The sequence below is a fragment of the Falco punctatus genome, assembly GCF_963210335.1.
Source record: "Falco punctatus genome assembly, chromosome: 2".
Lineage (NCBI taxonomy): Eukaryota > Metazoa > Chordata > Aves > Falconiformes > Falconidae > Falco > Falco punctatus.
The window spans coordinates 75927852-75948672 of NC_137581.1; the positions used below are offsets into that span (position 1 = coordinate 75927852).

General features: G+C 47.7%; 1 protein-coding gene across 5 annotated transcripts in view; it reads right to left on the minus strand.

Moving 5' to 3' along the window:
* The window catches only part of KCNE1 (potassium voltage-gated channel subfamily E regulatory subunit 1), a 33849-nt gene continuing 13028 nt past the window's right edge, over positions 1 to 20821 (minus strand). For 2 of the 5 annotated variants that reach the window (XM_080374764.1, XM_080374763.1), the window contains exon 2: positions 3232 to 6006. In XM_080374764.1, the coding sequence (XP_080230890.1) occupies positions 5574 to 5954 (381 nt within the window). In that variant the 5' untranslated portion in view covers positions 5955 to 6006 and the 3' untranslated portion in view covers positions 3232 to 5573. Of the gene's footprint in view, positions 122 to 3231; positions 19576 to 20821 lie in introns of those variants that run through there. The other 3 variants (XR_013925923.1, XM_080374762.1, XM_080374761.1) reach the window with 3 other exon arrangements.

Below are 20821 nucleotides of genomic sequence, written 5' to 3' on the forward strand. Positions count from 1 at the left end.
CCGTTATCGGCTGTAAAGAATGTTCTGCTTGCTTCTGATTGCTCATATCTTCTATTTTTATCGGCTTCCTTCTGCTTGTCTTTGTGCACGTTTCCCGGTGTAGCAGGTCTGACCCAACCAACTGCAAATAAAGATAACACTGATAACTATAAAGTGAGGACGGGGGTGGGGGTGGGGGAGGGGGAGCTCACTTCAAACTTGCACACTCAGGCTGCCTTTGACTGTAAAGTATTTTCCAGATGGACTGCTTAATACTAGGGGGTTGATGTCTCATACTTGCAGCTCTAAGGATTTCTGCTGGGTATAACGAAATGCCAGCTGCTGCAGATGAAAGTTCTCCATGAGATGGGAAAAGAACCAGGGCCTGAAGCTCTCCAGGTTGGCAAGAGGGAAGGGAAGGTGAAGGCAAAGGATGATCTCTCAGTCTGGGCTTCCTACAGAGAAGTTGTGCATGTCAGGCTACAGAGTGGCTACAGATCAGCACAGACTTGCTTGCCAGGGCTCTGTGCTGCCTGGATGTAAACCACTTCTAGTCACTGTTTAGGGCATATTGGTCTCAACTACACTGCACCCATCCTTGCTCACAGCTAGAGCTGGCATCTGGCTTTCCTAAAGCTGAGCTTGGCCCACCCATACTGCCTGTGAGCCCATGCAGACATATCCTCAGGTAAACATACTCGCACTCTGGCAAATGACTGTGTGCTGCCAGAGAAGGGCAGCTGTGCCCTGCTGCATGCTGCACCCTTGTGCTGGTTTTGGGTGGGGAGAGTTAGTTTTCATCGTGGTAGCTAGTATGGGGCTATGTTTTGGGTTTGTGTTGGAAACAGTTCTGATAATTCAGAGATGATTTGGTTACTGCTGAGCAGTGCTTACACACAGCCAAAGCCTTTTCTGCTTCTCAACCCACCCCGCCAGCGAGGGGCCTGGGAGTGCACAGTAAATTGGGAGAGGACACAGCCAGGACAGCTGACCACAACTGCCCAAAGGGATATTCCATACCATATGATATCTTGCTTGGCATACAAAGCTGGGAGAAGAAGAAGGAAGTGGGGGACATTCACAGTTAGGGTGTTTGTCTTCCCAAGTAAGGGTTATGCATGATGGAGCCCGGCTTTCCTGGAGATGGCTCAACGCCTGCCTGTCATGGGAAGCGGTGAATGAATTCCTTGTCTGGCTTTGCTTGTGCGCGGCTTTTGCTTTACCTATTCAATTGTCTTTATCTCAACCCATGAGTTTTCTCACTTTACTCTTCCGATTCTCTCCCCCATCCTGTCATGGGGGAGTGAGCCGGTGGCTGTGTGGGGCTTAGTTGCCGGCTGAGGTTAAACCACAACCCTGTTCCACACATGGCTGGCAAGCCTCCAGTAGAAGCATTGCAGATGACATTCCTGCAACACCTTGGCTGGCATGACCCAAGGAGACATGCTTTAAGTTTGGGGGGCTGCAGCAGTCACAGAGCTGCCCAGAGTCTGGGCAACCCAGACAGGTTTCCAGGGCAGGCAGGAAAGAGGAGAAGAGGGAGGTCTTATCTTCCCATGAGTCAGTGGCCACGTAACCTAGGGAAAAACTTCCCTGGAGCTTCTTCCTCCAAGGCATGAGGACTGACCTTCCCCTCCAAGAGAAACACAGAATCTCGTCCATATTTGTGCTGTACCAGTTATTCATAAATATTTTATCTATGTGGCTTTGTACCTCACAACTTCCAGGTTGGTCTACAACTGTACAAAACAGAACCTCTCAAAATGTGTAAAGGAGAGAACCTACTATATTGAGCTTTGATTTTGCTTGAGACCTTTGTGCATTACCATCACGTTGCTGTTAACGATGTAGGACTTAAATTCAAAATGCCCTTTCTGTATAATGCTGGCATTTCTGTGTAATGTGATGTCTATTATAAATCCCAAAAGTAGCCAGAGAGCAATACCTGTGCCTAGAGTGTTAGGCCAACTGGCAGCAAGGCTACCAACTAGAATAAGGCACAGCTGATGAAGGCAGGGACCTTAGCTACTGGGGGCCAGAAAAAAACAACCCTCCAACAGTTTCCCTGGCTATTTTGTGTCTCCTGTGCAAAAGATTTTTAAAGTTTGGACCACAGAAAGTGCAATACTTACCTAATGAGTTTAAGATTCTTCAGTCTCCCCAACAAGCAGGAAATCGGAAATCATGAGCTCTGTGTGATGGTAATTATATGGCAGGTTTGTTGCTAGCCTTTGGTCTATGGCAAAGATGATGAGCGGGTGAACTAATCACGCATTTCTAGGCACCCCTTGGCCAGTGAGTGCTCTTTCTCTTGTTACATGAAGTCAGAGATGGGTCCCATGTCAGCCATCCTGCATGAGTCAGTGGTAATGACAGAGGAAGCGGGAGCTGTGTTTACAACCCCTGGAGGATGCTCAGCAATGCAGGCTGCAGCTTAGCTCACACTTTACATTTCCAAAACTGTTATTACATAATCCAGAGCTATATAGAAAGAGATTTCAGAGCCTTTCTCACAGAGTGCATGCAGAGAGACCTGGCTGACCTGAACCCGTAAGATCTCTTGATAGGTACTCCTACATCTCCTGTGATCTGAATGATCCTTTCTAGCCTTAAAAAATCTGCATCAACAGAGCATCCATCCCATGAGGGCTATCTACCCAGCTGATGCCTTGTGCAGAGCCACCGGACTCGCAGTGGGCACAGGACCTTCCTCCCTTGCTGGGCGCACCACTACCCCACAGCTATTTCCCCCCTTTTGCCAAGACCAGTGTAGTTTCTGGGGGGTACAACAAAACCCAGGCTCCCCAGGGACAGGTGCTGCTGGGGCTACAGTGGAAAGCTGTGCACCACGCATGCCCAAAGGCTGCAGCCAGGATCACTGCACTGAACGCCAGAGCCAAGCTTGCCCCGGGTATTGCAAACCCTGGGAGTTTACTTGAGGTGAGGAATTTGTTCCTGACATTTTGGTATTTCTCCAGATCTAGGTGTACTGAGAGATATCCCAGCACCCAGGCCTGGTCCTGGTTAATAGGGTGTAGAAAAGGGACGGGTGAGTGGGTGCCTGTCAGATAGTATTAGCACTCTTTCTGTGAGCTTGTGAAACAGGTTAGGAGAAAAAAAAAAAAGATCTGAGGCCATGTTGCGGTTCAACCCCAACTGGCAACCAAGCACCACACAGCCACTCGCTCACCCACTCCCCCCTGCCCCCCGGTGGGGTGGGGAGGAGAATCAGGAAAAGGTAAAACCCATGTGTTGAGATAAGAACAGTTTAATAACTGAAATAAAGTAAAATGTAATAATAATAATAAAAATAATTGTAATGAAAAGAGAGAGAGGAATAAAATTCAAGGGAAAAAAAACACAAGTGATGCCCAGTACAGTTGCTCACCACCTGCTGATTGATGCCCAGCAAGACCCCAGGCAGCGACTGGTGCTTCCTGGCCAACTCCCCCTCAGTTTATATACTGAGCCTCTTCTATGGTATGGAACATCCCTTTGGCTAGTTCGGGTCAGCCATCCTGGCTGTCCCCCCCCCCCCCCCCCAGCTTCTTGTGCACCTCCTCACTGGCAGAGCATGGGAAACTTGAAAAGTTCTTCATTTAGAATAAGCACTACTTAGCAAAAACTAAAACATTGTGTGTTTCCAACATTACTCTCATACTAAATCTGAAAGAGCACTGCACCAGCTACTAAGAAAATTAACTCTATCCCAGCCAAAACCAGGACAGGCCACAAGTGCAGTTTGTAGTCCATATTTTGTTGCTTTGTACAATTGAAAAAATAGGGGTAAAAAAGAGGACTGCAAGAGAGGTAATGTGAAAGCCTACAGTGGGAGCCTACAACTGCCAGAGAAAGGTGATTTGTAGCCTGGTAGCATCGAAGAGCATTATGACTAAAGCACAGGGGTTCCCCTCTTTTTTAAATAAAATGGCAGATCTGGAAAAAAAAAAATAAAGTGGAAGCCAACTCATGCTGACAAACAACAAATAACAATAAAATAAAAGTAAATTTATTGCAAATATCTACACAGGATCTATTAAAATAAGGTGGCCAACAAATGCCTAGACCCAAAATACCTGAAAACACTTGGGGTGGAGAGAGAGCTGCAGGAGGGAGCCCCTTTTGAGAGGCTTAGTGTTCAAAGGTTTTAATGTAATTAAGAGGCATTTTTGATGCAAGTTTAAACATTGTCAGCAATGCTGCACAGGCCTGCCTCTGGAGAGCCAGCAACCAAGAACATTTGCACCCTCACAGGGGAAGGGAAATGCAAGTAATAAACGGATTGCATGGTGTGATCCCAAAAGAGCAGTGCCCAAGCTGAGAAGTCAACATTTTTCCAAAGCTTGGCTTTGGTTTACATTCCTCTAGAGGAAAAAGTGACTGGGATAATTAAGCTGATGGAGATTCTCCAAGCTGTTCAAGACACTGAAAACATGCATCTTGTCCTCAGCTTAGTGGTAGGCACCTTATAAATATCTTTTTTAAAAATACCCTGCATTTTTAATTGCCCTAAGTATTCTGGGAGCACAAACATAGCTGGAATATTACTTAAATGAAAGTGCAGTGCTAAAGAAGTACCTATGCATGGAAAAGGGATATGCTGTGACTGGTATCATGTGCCTGTCCAAATACTTGGGTAGCTATCTGCCCTCGCCTCGCCTTTGAAGTGGCTGCTCTGCACGACTTTCTTTCAAGCCTTTCCCACTTCTCTTTCCTCTCCAGAAGCTAAAAATGGGATGTGTATCTGCAGAGCAGAAATAAAAATCCCCTCCTACCCAGACCGTTGCTTCTTTGATCCCAAACAAGAAAACAGTCTTCAAGCTGGCGAGGTTGCTATTTTGAGTAACACAATGTCCAGGGGAGCCGTATTTCTCCCTTTTAACAGAGGCAGATGATAGCTGCTGCCGCAGAAGCAGAGTTCGGCTGCCACCGTGCTCCTGCAGCTCAGCAGAGAGGTCCAGTTTGGGGGACCCGATAAGGAATTAAGGACAGTCACTAAAAAATTTCCCTCCAAAGTATGCATTTTCCCCACAGAAATGGTTTTCAAAAATGGGAATATTTTTCTAAAATTTTATCCCAAAGAGGTATGTGATTCTAAAAAAAGTAGGCGTCCACAACCTTGTAAGATTTATAAAATGATTATTCTATGGTGGACAAAAATGAAAGTGAAATATTTCAGCTACTTTTTCACAGAAGAAACTGGTCTTACTTGAAAATGATTGTCTAAAACCATACTTGGCAGTTAACACCTCTGTAGCTTGCGTTTGATCCAATTTGGTTTTAATTACATGGACTACTGCAAGTGTTCACAGGGGCAATGCCAGCATTTGGGTTTTTTGCTAGTGAAGCTGATGAGTCCATAATACTCCCTCTGTCCTCAGCCCTACAGTGACTACAACAAGGTACTGGTGACCAGGCACTTTTGCAGCACCAGGGCCCTCACAGACCCATCAGCTTCACCAGCAGTTCACAGTTATTCAGCCTGACTGAGGCCGCTGCCTGCAGCTCTGCAGGCGGGCAAGAAGCTGGCCTGGTTCATACCAGGTATCGGTTGGGTTGTCCCTGTGCAATGTCCAGTCCTTTCTCCTGTTTTGCTAGGAAGACTTCGCCTCAGGAATCTGCATGCTTGGCTGCTCCACAGCCAGCTGGTTTTCAAAGACACAGCACAGCTTGTAATTTTCTATGAGCTTGGCTTGAAAATACTGCCTGTCCTTCTTGTGCCAAATGTCTGAGGCAATGTAGGTGGTGTAGGGGTCGCGGGAGTCCTCCAGCCTCCTGGCGCAGATGTTGGTCAGCATGACTCCCACGGTGAAGAAGCCGAATAGGCCAATCATCAGGAGCACGTAGATGATTTCCAGGCTGCTGCTGGCACTTCTGACCTGGGCAGGTGCCGAGCTATTCATCTGCTCCAGGTAGTCCTGAAGCAGCTTGGAGAGGAGTGAATTCAGGGCTGTGTCATTAGACCGCACCAACATCTTGTTTTTCCACACTTGTCCTTCACACTTTTCTTCTTTAGTTATAGTTTAGCTAGAAAATAATAAAAATAAGGGGCATGCCGTCAGATAAAGGCGCAATTCCCACCGTCTCCCTTTACTGGTTGCCCAGTGAGAAAGCTGCCTCGGGGCTGGTGCAAAGGCAGGGTGGCTGGAGGGACCTCTTTGTCTCCTGTTTCCAAGACAGTCTAGCTAGTCTGGGTCCATCTGCAATAAACACTCGCCTTAGAAAACCTCCTCAGTCTCCACAGATGGTCTGTCGCAGTGCACAGCTGCCCCAGCTGTTGGCCAGGCACCCAGATAGCTCACCCAGGCCTCCCGTGCTCTTTCAAGCCCATGATTCTCCCCTGAGCCCCCACAAGCATGAGAAATGCCTCACTCCCACCCTGCAGCAGCTGCTTCTGGCTTTGAAGATTGTCATCATTGCTTCTGTCCGTCCTCTCTCCTCTACGTTCAGGTTAAGGATTGAATTTGGAAGCAAAACTTCTGTTCAGTGAGTAGAAATCGCTCACTACCTGCAGCAAGCTCCAAGCTTCTCCTGTGCACCCCATTAGAGTCTTGCCTTTCTTCTGCTGCCTTCAGTGATATACACCATGCAAAACTGAGCAACCAAACCTCTGACAGAAATTTATCCCACACAAATTTAATGCAACTTCCCAGTGGGCATTTGCCCAGGGAGTGGGTGCAGAGGGACTGACTATACAGTAGCTGCCTACCCAGCAGTGGAAAGGAAAAGTATCTCCCTCCATCCTCCCTCCTACAGGCTACCAGTCCTTCCCCAGACAGTCCATCGCTTTCCCCTCCAGACTAAATTATTATGCAACCGGTGGTTTATCGTCTGATTAGGAGGACTTCCACCGGCATCACTGCAAGTCAGGAACAGGGCAGGAGATGGTAACACCAAGAAGCACCTGGACACCCGAAGCCCCCTAGCCACGGCACTGTGCAGTGACAATCTTACACAAGAAGCTGAAGGGTCCTTTTCTGCTTTCCAATGTCAGCTGTAAATCAGTTAACAAGAACAATGCTATCAGCACTGCAGTCCCAAAGCCTCAGCAGCCTGGTAACATGACTGACAATCTCACTGCAGTGTCTAATTTAAATGCCTCTAGAAAATTAAGACAACAGCCTCCCTCTGGTTTCGCCCTTAGCACATCTGAATGAGGTACTGTTATTCAAGGTGACTTCTGTGACAGCAATCTTCTGATCATGTAAGATGGCTGTCAGTGCTTTCTACAGTTTTAAATCTGTGAGAGCAGGCCAGCACGTTAGCAAAAGCCTCTCCAGCATACCTTTTGTTGTTTTGGTTTTTTTTTGTTTTTTTTTTTTTTTTTTTTTAAGAGGTACTGTATTATAAACATTTATAATACATCAAGAATTAAATGAACCCTTGGGCAGAAAGCCACTGAAAAGCCTGGGCAGCAATTACACCCCTCTGTGAGGGCAATGTTAATGATGCATAGATGCTGTGCAGGACCTCTGCATGGGAGGGAGTTTAGCTGTGCACACAGCCTCCAGCCGCTGGTAATGACACTGCAGTAAATGAGATGCATCTGGATGCTTCTTTGAACGGTCTGCACCTTGCTATGGCATAAATGCTGTAGAAGGAGATGTCAAGACAGAGGGAGTGAGAAGAGGACACTGATCTTATGCCCTGCCATCCCTTGTATGAAGAGCAGTTGTTTACCTGGTGTGTTCTGTGCTAGCAGGTGCTGTTGGCAGCTGAATGAAACACACAGTTAATGTAGACATGAATATGATCAAACAGTCACACAATTTTAGTCTGAACGCTTTTGCTAGACCTCCCAGCTGGGCAGTCATGGAGACATGGACCATGTCTCACTGAAAGTCAGACCCTCAGCCCAGAATGATAAATTCTAGGGAGAAAGCCCTGTTCTCCTCACCACACAACCCTGGGGGACCTGAGTGACACCAGCCCACACCAGATGACATCAGACTGCTTCCCCTGGCAGGTGTGTGACCACCGGGAGCCCAGGTCAGGCTCCTATGGTCTCCGACTCACCCTGCTCCAAGCAGGCAGTTCCTGCGATGAGGTGCCCGGCCAGTGGGGAAAAAATGAGCATGCCTGAAAGCGTGCCTCGGTATTTTGGCTTTTAATAGAGCCGAGCCTGGGGGTGGCAGAGTGAGACAAATATCGCCAGTACAAAACAATATTCTGATCCAATGTATTTCTTCAGTTGCATGAGTCAAAGCTACAGGAAATAACATCTTGGCAGCTTGGGCTTAATACTTAAAATCTATTCACATTTCACAGCTGTTTTCAGATCCTTTAAAAAGGGAAGGAAGAGAAAAAGAAGTGTAAACCTTTATCTGAGATTACTCCTCCTAAGCATGTAGAACATGTCGACACTGTAAAATGTAAAACTGCAAACAAGTCATTGCAATAACTTTAAGCCAAAACAAAGAAGAATTTCACTGGATCTCTCAACTTTTCCCAGAAAGACAGGCAATCATTTTTTCTAATAATTATCAGTAGCACTGAAGACACTTCAGATGCTGATGAATTGATATTTTGAGGATGGACAGCCTCAGCTACCTCCCTGTATTCTTTTGAAATGTTTTGGAGGGTTGCAAAGTATTGCCCACTTCTGGGCTGCTTGCACAGCAGCTGGGCTGGAAGCCGGCAGGGAGCTGAGCAGCCCCATCTCCGTAACCACATCAGACAGCAGTAACAGGAGAAATTAAGGGAGGGAATGGGCACACTCCTGCTCCCCAGGAAGTCTCCTCCCAAGATCTCAACTAGCCTAAAGACCTCACCCACCACTGCACAAGCCCTGTGCCATTTCATACTTGCTGCAACAATACCCTACCGCTGGTCAGATTCTACTGTCTGTGCTGTATCTCCTCCCTCCAGAAGTCAGACCACACTGCTCCTCCTCCATCCAACACCCTCTCCCGCAATCCTCAGTGCTATTTAACCACTTAGCAGGAACGAGCTACAGCTGCACATCATCCAGTCAATCAACCCACTGCCTCTGACACAAGGCCACAGCTGCATGTTATCAGTGCTAATCAACCCACTGCCTTCATTCCTCTACACGTACTGGGACCAGTTTAGAGCTGGAGTACACGGGACTGGGAAGAGCCACCTGTGTCATTGGCATACTCCATGACAGATAGTCACATCTCACTATCCCAAAAGCTCTCTGTTTTGACCATAACCACAGTAGCTTTCTGCTCCCCACTACCTCCCCAGACAACTGCTGATGGGCTGACAATTACCATCAGTCCCCCTCGTGGGGCTTGCCTGAGGACCTCTAGTAAAATCATGCCCAGCCCAAAATCAACATCCTGGTTTACCCAAGCTACAACCTGATAAGCTGGGAACTCACCTGGGATGATGGTCCCTATCCTACACTGTCCCACAGGAGGTTTCAGAGCACGCCAGGAGGTGACCTCTCCTACCTCTCCTGGGAGGAGCAAGCACTCAGCAGTGAATGTCCCATGTTAAAAATTACCTGGGGCAAAACTGAATAGTTCAGCAACCTTTTCCTTGGCCAATGATTCAGAGGGAATTCCTTAATGTGGTCAGCAGCCTGGGCCACATCCAGCTCTCAGACGCATTGCTGCTTCTCCATCCATTACACTAAGTACAAGTGACAGATCTCCGATGCAAAAGCAATGGGCTCAGTGCAAGTTGCCTTCCAGCACATGGGTTTCCCAGCAGTGCAGGTGTACTGCTGCCATCGCCCAAACTCATCTTACGTCAAGTGTCAATGATGACCTGAACCACTGCTCCATTGGCCGTGGGCCATGGTGCTGAGCAGCACCACTGGAGGCGGCCCTCACTCACTGACCCTTTCCTCACTGTCATCTGTCATTTGCTCTCTCTTGTGCCATGGGAATCTCATGGGAGGGGGAGAGGGACCTCCTTTGAGCGATATTTTCATGGACAGCATGGGTTTAGGATGGCAAGCAAGATGCCACAGGCAGGTTTCTGGAGTTGAGGAACAGACAAAAGCAGGACTCCAGGAGACAGATCTTCACCATAAGTGTTTCTGTGTGGTCAGATAGGTATGGCCTACAGTTTCTACAGTCAGTGAAGGGAGGAAAAGCATCTGAAGGCAGCTTAACCACCCCTTCCAAAGCATTTTAAAACATTGCTTATACAGGAACAGGTTCTCAGCAGGTGTAAAAACATGCATTCGATCTAACTTCAGTGAAGATCCAAGGATTCTAGTCAGTGCTTTATTTTCTCTGTCAGCTGGCTGTTATTGCTTGGGATGCCTTTAACCTGGACATTGCTCTATGTAAAAGTTTCCCTAGGGAGTATTTACACAGGTGAGCTGCTCCTTGCAATAGTGACACTCAGCCGGTGGGGAAAAAAACCAAAACCCACTACCCCTTTCCCCAAAGGCCCCTGCATGGAGAAGAATGAGTCCTACTCTGCTTATTCCTAAGCACACCAGAGTGTGCTCACGCTGCTCAACCCCCACCCCCCATAGGAGTACTTGCTGCTCCGCCAAATCTCGTTGGCTTGGGCAAGAGCTGTGGGGCACAGCTGAGGGAAGGGAGACCTACAGATGGAAAACAGGTCTCTAGACGGAAAAGTGAAAAATAAACCTCTGGCAGCCACTTTGTTCATGGTAGTATGTTGTATCTTGGGGTGGAAGGAAAACTGGCACAGCACCAACCCTGAGAGCCACCTTCTGAAGGAAAAGGATGTTATGATTGTATTTTAACAGTTAACAGGGAATCAGGGAAGAAAGCTTTAAGCCACTAAGGTCCCTTGGTTTAAAAAAGGACATGTGATGGAGGGCTGTGATGGCCAAGCTCAGGGAAGACCCAGTTACTCCTGGAACTATAAGGCAGGACATACTGTGGGACTGGTGGAGGATGGAGATGCACGGTCAAGTGGTGTGGATGGGGTCCATGCACATTGTGTCTATCTGCCATCTCAGAAACCATCCCTGAGCATGGCTGAGGCCATGTCTCTCCAGTATGACCATGATATGAGAGCCCTACTCGTAATCCTCATCTCTTGAACATCCAAATGCTTCCCAGCTATGGAATGCTAGAACTGCAAAATGCAACTCCATGACAGTGCCTGTGCGATGGGGAATCTGACCCTGGTTGGGTCTGAAGAGAAGCCAAGCTGTGCTGCTGGAGAGCATCTCTGTGTGTCCGGGTGCTGAGGCAGCCGCACCAACTGCTGCTGGGGAGTAGGACCATGACGGGGATATCACTACAGAGTTGTAAATTGACATTTGAGTTCAAATAGAGCAATTTGCAGCTGCAAAGCATCTGGCATTTAATAAAACTGCTGTCTACATTATAAATATCAGAAGTGACTTATACCTGGCTGGTTCCCAACAAAGGCAATGCAGAAGGGGTCTGTTGCTCAAAAGCAGGCTGGGGGCTCCTCCGTGAGCCTGGATGCTGCTGTCAGTGGAATGCAACCAACCTAGCTGGAGCCACCAACTCCAGCACGGTCCTTTCTGCCCCTGAGTTGGGTTTATTTCCAACAGCTGATCTTCAGTGAAGCACACACTGCAAGATGTTGTTGGGTCCCAGTCGACTGCTGGGGTTTAAAAAGAAAAGAGGCGATTTTCTGTCATGTAATGTACCTACGGGTGTGATACTCATCTTTGGAGCTCAATGGGAATTTTTCCTCAACCACTAGGTGATCAAACTGATTTGCTTTGGTTAGCTATACTTTTCTTCACTGCTGAGGTTAAAATGTGATATTTATCATGTAAATGGGGGTGGATGTTAAATAACAGATGCTCATCTCCTAACACAATTTTCTCAGCTCTCACAAATCAAAGGACCTATATTCTAATTTATACTAAGCAAACATCTCCAACGATGTCTCTCTCACATTGCTGCCAGAAGCATCAGTAACCAAGCACCAGAAACCAAGGGAGCCTAGAGGAATACATACCTTCAGAATATACAGTACTCTAGCCACTTCTCGTGAACTGATGACACACAAAAAAAGCCTGTGCTACGCTAGCAGCAAAAGTGAGCACAGCCCATTGCCCACCTCCCCACATTTTCTGCCAACAATGTGCTTCTCCACCACCATAAAGCAATGAATCTGCTGACTTCCCTGGCTCATTTCCCTGGCTGTTTGTTACAGGGATGAATAGGTCAGACAACTTTCTGGAAGCCAGAGCATTGCACAAGGTAGATCCGTTTCCTCCTTCCAGCTCCTGGAACTTTTGGAACAGCACAGCAACCAGGACTCTGTGATCCTGTCAGAGGTTGGACAACAGCACAGCCCAGAAGCAAGCAGGGATGCACGGATAAATTTGAAGTTATAGGCAAGATGCACACACCTTCCACAGTCACCACCTTTCTCTAGAAAACCTGTAGCCTCTTCCAACCAGTCTTAGGGCTATCCATTCTTACCCACCTGAGCCACTTCAGGTCCTTGTGCCACTTTAAAAAGCAACTCTCATGCAGTGAGGCACACTCATTCCTGCCCAAAAGCATCAGTTTTATCAGATCACAAGACAGAAATTTAGCCCTCTTACATGCACGGTATATGTATCATACTACTTTGAAGTGGAAAATCCAGCAGTGCCCCCCAAACAATACGCAACCAAGTTTATCCTCCCAGATGCAGCTTCCTTGGTCTCATACTCAGCCCAAAAGAGCAGGCAAACACTGGCACATCTTTAACAGCACATAAACCCGGCAGGCAGAGCCCCAGCTCCCCCTGTTCCTCCATCAGTTCAGCTCTGTGGCTTTGCAGCTCCGTGGATATTGCAGCCTCACAATTCCCTGCTACCCTCCACTCTCACCCCCAGCCCCTCTGTGCCGAGCGTGGGTACAGACCTGGCAGCAAAGCACGTCTGGGTGCAGGGCTCCAGCCCCTCCTGGGGAGAGAGAATTAGGAAGATGTGAGCCCTGGAAAGCCCCCAGGGTAATATCTCTGGGTTGTAAGTGGGCAGAGGCTGGTTCCTGCAGGGACAGCAGCTGAGCTGTCACTGTCCCCAGTCCCCAGGATCAGTGCAAAAGGTAGGAGCCAAACAGGAAAACACCCAGAGTCACCGGGCTGGGGGAGGGCAGGAGCCCGTGGCGTGGGTGCCGTCAGCCGGCCTCCCGCTGCAGGTGCCGGGTCCAGCCCTGGGCACACAGGTGGGAGGTGCTGAGGGGGCACGGGGGCAGCTCCCATGCTGGCACCTGTGGGTGCCACAGGCCCCAGCACGGCAGGGTGCTAGCAGGGCAGCCCAGGGGGGGCAGGAGGAGGATGCTGGGGTGTCGAGGCATCACCAGTCCTGCTGTCCTGACCCCACGTGAGCTGCCCTTGCACCCTGGCACTTCCCTCCCCACTGCCCTGCAAGCTCACACACACAAACACACCATGCCCCACGCGTCCTTGCGTCTAGACGAGGGACCAAAGCTGTGCAAGTAGGCATATATGGACGCATTTGTAGAAACAGCAATAATGCCAGCCTTGGGATTAGGAGCTGTGATGACGTAAGATAAGGTCCCATCTTCCAGTGTCATTACAGTCTTTGGAGTTTGAGAAAGAAGGGGTGAGCCATTTCCAGGGCTGTCCCTTGAACCCAACACAAACAGCTCGCTACAGGTGGCACTGGCTAACTCCTATCCATCACCTAAAAAGGAAAAAAAAAAAAAAAAAGCCAAAACAACAAAACCCACAAAACTAACCTGAAAACCTATTTTTCATTAGGAAAAAAAAAATGTCACCAGTTAGCCAAAGGGAGGGTTCGTTAAAGCCCACCTGGAACCTATAAAATGAATTTATTAGCTTTGCAAGGAAGCTGCATTTAAACTCATTCAGAGGATGCCAGTGATGTGGGATAGCATGCCCTCAGCATCCTGGGGCCCGTGGCAGATCTGCACCAGTGTGTTGTGTGGCCCCCGGCAGTTCCCTGCCCCAAGACTGTCAACAGCCCGCTGCAAGTTGGGACAGGATGGCCCCTCGTTGGCTTTACTGGTGCTGTTGCTAGGACAGCTGCTGGAGAGGAGAATTTAGACAGTGATTGAGGCATTGAAATGAATGGATGACAACAGCATCTTGATATTTTCTTACGTGCCCACTTTCAGGAGTTTTATTCTGTATTTTCAATGGAGTGGGAGATGTAGCCCATTTTTTCATTGCCCATGACATTGCTGCATCCAAATGAGGGAGCAGGCTGTTAACCAGACAGGATAATTTCCCAGGCTGGCTGTAGGCAGAGATACCTACAACAGCAGACTGCACTAGAGGAGGGGGTGGGCAGCACCAGCAACTTCAAAATCCAGTTTGCTTCTGGTCCAGCTCCTGCATGCTCAGTTTCTTTCCTCCAGGGCAGCAAAATTAAGTTTCAGTTTGGTTCTAGGAAGCCTTGAGCCAGATCTGGTACTTCTTGCTTTCATGCATGCCCTAGCACCCACAGAGCATCCTTCTTGGAGATTTTTTTTAGTTGCATTTCAACACCCGCCACAAGGCATGGTGCTTGTAGGGCCAAGGAAGATGGAGAAGTTGAAGTGATGGCCCAAGTTCAGAGAAGGAGTCAGTGGCAGAGTGGGGCTGCTTCCTCAGCACAGAGGAAGGTGTTTCCCTTCCCCAGGAGGCACCAGCCTGAAGCTGAGTACAGACACCAAAACACTAGAATAAAAAGAAATTGTGTGCCTGGGTGCATGATCTCATCCAAATTGCAGAAGGATGTCCCAAGAGTTTAACCGAACATGAGCATTACCAGGAAAGGATGCTGTGGTAAGAATGGGCTGTGGCTACTTAGGAAAACTGCACTGCTTGATTAAAAAAAACGATTACAACCTACAGCAATGCAGAAGGATCAATAATAGGGTTAGGGTAGCAAAGGCTCGCACCACATTGGGGCAGCTTGAGCATGCTGAAAAGTGCTTCTCAAACCTGGAGAGGGTCTAAAAGGGGATGAGAGAGGAGGAGGAGGACGACGACGATGGGAGGAGAGCATGCATGGTCAGTGACAGCAGAGAGGGAGCAGTCAGGCCCTGCTTCTTCCTCGTAGGGTAAATATGGGACAAAATTAGATCATATTGCTTCCTGGCTCAGCCTTCCTCTTCCTTCCCATGGCTGAATACCCAGGAACGTGGTGGGGAAGAAGAGCATCGCTTTGGTGTGGAACTGGTGGCCACATCCTTCCTTTGGTAGAGGGGCAGGCGTGGGGAGGGCTGGTACAGGCAAGCTGGGCACTGGCACCCAAGGAAGGCACCTTGAGCCAAGGCTTAGTGGCAGCAGCCCCATGTCTTGTCCCCTCCCCAAAAGGCAGGGCTCTCCACTGGCACAGAGGATGACAGGCCACGGAGGACACTTGAGAAACATCACATAAACCCACGCTGGGGCAGCATCAGCAAACCCACGCTGAAACAAGAAAACAATTTTCCCTGGGGAAGGCTGGAGCACATCACAGGGAGGAGCAGCTGGTGGGTGACGAGCCCCCTGCCACCACCTGGGCAGACGAAGGGTGGGGTGTCAACCTACCATCCCAAATGGTAGGAAGGGCACCTAGCAGGGAGTGACCCTTCTGCAGGGTGTCCCTTAGACCTTCTAGAAACACCATTGTGCCTCTTGCTTTGTTCCTGTTATATCACAGGTATTCACAGTCACATTCCTAAAAATCAGCAAGAGATCTATGAACAGGATCCCACTGGCTAGCATCTTCTGATGGGGAAGTGACTAACCCCTGCTTTCCCTTGCCCTGTGGCGTCCTTGCACCACTGAGTGCTGGGGTAACCTCTGGTGAAACTGCTCCAGCTGATGCAGCTGCAGAGGGGGTAAGCCGTGTGCCTGGGTAAGCCAGAGCAAAGATGATTTTTAAAAGATCTCAGTGTCTGTGTGAGACCTCACTTCCCCTGCCATCACACCAGCACGGCCCCGCTGCAGCTGAGAGGAAGATTATGTCTTCGTTGGGCAAGAGCGGATTCATTCTTCTAGAAGTGCCCGTGTAACTTCTGTTTGACTTTGGTGGGACCTGAGAGTGCAACTGACAGGGAGATTATTGTTTTTATATAGCAATATACAAAGGCTAGGTTCAGCACTGGATAAATGACTCCAGGCAAGAAGGTTTTTTTGCCCTCCCGTATCTGTCAGTAGCTGAAGGTTTCATTTTCTTCAGCACAGTGACGACATGTAGAGTGACGGGATCCCTCAGAAAACAAACGCAGGTTTTCTCTGGAAGGTGATAAGGGACATTTCACAAGCATAGGAGCTTGCAGATCTCTTGAAACCATATTCCTGGTAGAGGTGTGGAGAGGTCTTTTGTTTTTAAAATTGGTTTTACTGGGGGTTTTTTTGAGGAAAGAAATACTGAAGTAGGTATGGGGAGTAGAGAATATAGTTTAGTCTTTCAATGAATTGCTGCTTTTTCTCAGAAAGGTTCCTGCTGTGAGTTTTGCACATAAATAGATGAAGTTTAACGTGTTTCTGCCCAGATCATGATCTTTGGCACTTTCCCATACATGTCATGTTAATCCCTCAAGATCAGGGGAGATCACCAGAAAGTTATGAAAACCTTTACTTGCAGAGTTTTGCTGGGGTCTCAAGCATGAAACAAAAGGGCTGCTCAGGGCAGCCCAGGGGCAGAGAAGTAACTCAGAAGGTGCCTTTGGTCTCCTCTGGTCCCACAGTGACCTGAGCTGGTAACCTTATGGCAGGCACCAAGCTGTGGCTGCCTACTTGCCTCTGCTTCTTTATGGCCAAGCCAAGGGGACGGGAGGAAGACTGGGGCTTTGACTCCAGCTCCATCCCCCATCCCAAGAATGTCTTCCCACCAGTTATGTTGCTAAAGGTCTTGGCTGGCCCCTTTGGGATGTGATGTCTGATTCAACCCAAATGCTGTAGAAGTGACTTTGAACTGGTGGTTATCCAAGTCACCTTAAAAAGGATGGGCTTTCAGGAAAACTACAGCACTGGCTTTCTGCAAATGAAGCTTGAGTCAGACAGTCAAAAATAAAAGCACTTCAGAATTGCCCATTACATTCAGCAAACCTGGCCAAGAGGATAACACTAATTCACTTGCTGATATCCCAGCACTAATGCAAGCACATCCAGCTCCTAAAAGCAAGGACATGGACCACCTGCTCCCCCACATTTGCACAACCTCTGCTATTATGCAGCCACAAAATAAAGGTTTGCTTGGCTGCAGCAGCAGGAGTGATGCCACAGGTCAGAGATGCAGCTGGCACAAGTTGGCAGAGCTGCAGCAAAGTAAACAGAGCTGTGTGGATTTACACCAGCTGGGAAAACTGGCTTGCGGTTTGCAGCCTGCCATTGAAACACAATTTAGACTGAAAACCCCCACAATGTTAAATTAAAAATGTGCTGACACCTGCGGCGTTTGGAAGAAATGCTGGATGGAGATGCTTCCGACCCCCAAAACAAGGTTAAATGCAGCTCCCTTACTGAAGGGTAATTCATGGATGCCGGCAGAAGCACAAAGGCTGGAGTGTTATATTGTTATGATGATGATTCAGATGAGTCATCTCCAATCAGCCAGCACTCGTTGCTTTAATGGCCAGACGGGAAATTCAGTTTAGCAGTGACCAGTGCTGCAGTTTATTCTGACTGTTCACCAGGTGTTGTGGGAAGGCTATACCATTAACTGCAAATTCACATCCACTCCAGACTACGCCTCCTGAGAGCAAGCCATGTTTATCAGCTCCTGCAGTACTGTTGGGCTGGCCACATCTCCGAGATTTAGATAAGAGGGGGAAGGTGAGAATCTCAGACATATTCTCCCCAGGAGCACAACTCCTGGCTCACTCCAGTGCGCTCAGCAGCAGATCTCCTCGGGAAGCCCCTGGCCAGGGTTGGCCACCTCCAAGGCTCTGCAGGAGCCAGCGGTGCTCACTTGGATCACCATTTTGGTTAAGCACACTAGAAGGCCCCGTTTTCCTCTACTGGTGTGCAGGGTGAGCACTGTGGAGGTCTGCATTGCTTGTGCACAGCCAGAAGGAGCCCTCTGCTTCAGAGTCTCTGCACACTTTTTTCCCAGGTTGTCTAAGGGGTTAGGTACTTGTGTCCTGTCAAGGATTACAGAAAGGTGGGGTTATATGCATCTTTTGAAATAAACAATTATCTTGAGCGAAGTACAGCTAAAATAGCACTTCAGACGTATTTTGGGGGAGAATTTAAAGATGCTGTCTGAAGATCTCACTTAAACCAAGTGGAATTACAAAAGCTATATATTCATAAAAATAAAACACTATAAGAAAAGAACCTACGAAAACAATGCAATGGAAAAGCAACACAGACCCCTCCATACTTTGATGTCAGGGTCATGCTAACACTAATTAGTGAGTGGAAAATATTGTAAACTTTTTCCTCCTTTGCAGTACACAGAAGTTGAAATACATGTCATATTCCATTGAGAAATCACAATGGCATTTTTCCAAATATAGCACACACAGAGATTCAAGTTTCAGCAGGTACTAAGTAAAAAATGAGAGCATATAAGTGAACAGGATTCATTGTCATGTGTTCCACCCAACCACATAAGGACAAAATAATACGGAAAACCCAAAAAAAACCCTGTTCCCTGCTTAGATATAAGGTTATATCTGCAATTCACCATGCAGCCTCTGCTGCAGCAGTAAGTCAGAGGCTGTCAGATATTGTTCCATGCCCATCACAACCCAATCTTAGCACCCAAAAGGACACAGCACATCTGTGCGGCAGGAAAGCGGTCACTGGATGGTGTCCCCTCTCCCTACAGCAGGGCAGCACCCCTGGTTGAGTGGTGGGTTCCCAAACGATGCCCCTCCTCACTACCCTGTCCCTCCACAGTGCCCAGGTCCCATCCCGTCCCCTTGCAGGGGGAAATGTGGGCCTGATAAACCACAATCCCAACTCAGGCAGGTGGCAAAATTCAAAGGTTATACTCACAAAGCCCACCTAATCAAACAAGATCCCCAGTATTGAAAAGCCCACAGCCATTACATGATAGAATCTTAAAAAAAAAAAAAAACACAACACACACCCCCACCCCCATCCACCAAACCTGTGTGGGCAGCAAAGGGTTTGTACTGGCAGTGACGCACAAAGAACCATGGCATTGGGCAGGAAGAGCTTTTGGAAACCACCGCAGCATCACCACACTGTTAGAGGCTCATTCATCCTCCCAATGTTTAAAGTATTGAAAACTGAACAGGTTTGCATTGTTATCCTTTGGCAGTATGTTGCTTAAGCAAAAATAACATTGAACCTTTGGCTTTTCCTCCACTGAATCCAACCACTTCAGAGAACATTTTATACCCACATTTTTATCAGCAGATCTCCCAATACACTGAGAAGCAGAGATGCTTTATGCTAACAAACAGATTTCAATGGCAGCACTGCCAGAAGAAAGAAAGATCAAAGATCCCCTAATGGTGCAGAAAGAGGAAGCTGACCAAATGTCCACTGTAATCCCCCAGGAATTTTTGCTAAATTGCTAGGTAAGGTTGGAAAACAAGGGTCCTCTCTGTGCTAGGAAGGACATTCTCAAAAATGCACCTATTCAGGAAAAGACCCAGATCATGCGGGGAGGAAAACCTTGTATCCTGAGAAACAAAAGTGAAGAATACCTTCCCATTAATTTAGCTAAAATAACAAAAGCTATATGATCACACTCTCGCCCATGCAACCCACAGCTTCCTGTGCCTGCATGCGGCGAATGAAGAGACGGGACGCAGCTTGATGCAAGCAAATGTCAATTTATTGTACAGAAGCAGAGGTTTTATGGACTTTCAGAAGCTGCGCGTTTTAAACAGATTGGTTCTTGAAGCTAAGCCTTGCATACTAGGCAATCCCTGATTGGTGGTTAACTGCCAGCAATTAACAACAAGGTGTTACCTTTCCTTGGCGCCATCCGTCTCCCACTCCCCTGTGCTCTGTAAACATGCCTCATCATGTTAATTGTTGTCTAGACAAGCTCGAGCTCATCCCCCTCAGCTAACTGATTGTCGCGCATGGTCCTAGTTTGCAGCCCGCTCCTGCATCTCCCCCTTCCTGTTGCACAAAAAGAACCTTTGAAACCGAACAAGTAAAAACAATGTATAAGTAATAGAACAAATAAAAACCCAACTGAGACATTTTATCAATGTCAAAATAACCCACTGTCTTTGTTCCGTACAATTTTACAATTTCCCCTTTTTGTTTTTGAACAGCTAGTACCAGGTTTGCCGTGTTCTGCAGGGCCCTTGCAAACATGACAGCAACCAAGGTAATAGCAAACAAACAATACTGCCAATTGAGTGAATGAATGCCAAAAAGGCTGAAATTTTCTCAGATTTTGATAACATGTTGCTGCAATGGGGCGCCTAAAATCCACGCAGCACATACCATAAAAATCCTCACAGCCATGTCCTTGAACCAACAACAAAAAGCAGTGGCAATTTTGACTCACATTCTTAACTGCCTACCAAACAAGGTGATTTAACTCTTTAATGCTTTCCCAGCTGTTACTCTGGGTAAGATAAGAACCGCTGCGACACGTTCCCATCATAGCCTCCTACTACATTAACATCTACAGAAAGACAATTATCGACATTCAAAGTGTAAACAGTATCATCTTCTTTTGGATTAACATTATACATAGGTGGAAAGGCACACCAAACAAGAACTGGTTCAGTCAAAAAGTTCGAAACATAGCATGCCTTCTCTGAACATACCTCTGGGGTCATTCCCTTCATTCCCTCTCTTTTTTATGCAAAGAGAAAAACTTTTACCGTAACAAAGAAGCCCCTATTTACATCTCTGAGCCCGGACGCAAACCGCAGCTGTATGCTCCACCAGGCTCAGGGCAGAAATCATTCATGCAGTTACATAGCTATATATCTCTACAAGCATGCAGACACCTATGAAACACTAGATAACCATGTTTATCTTTCCTCCTCTCCTTCACAAC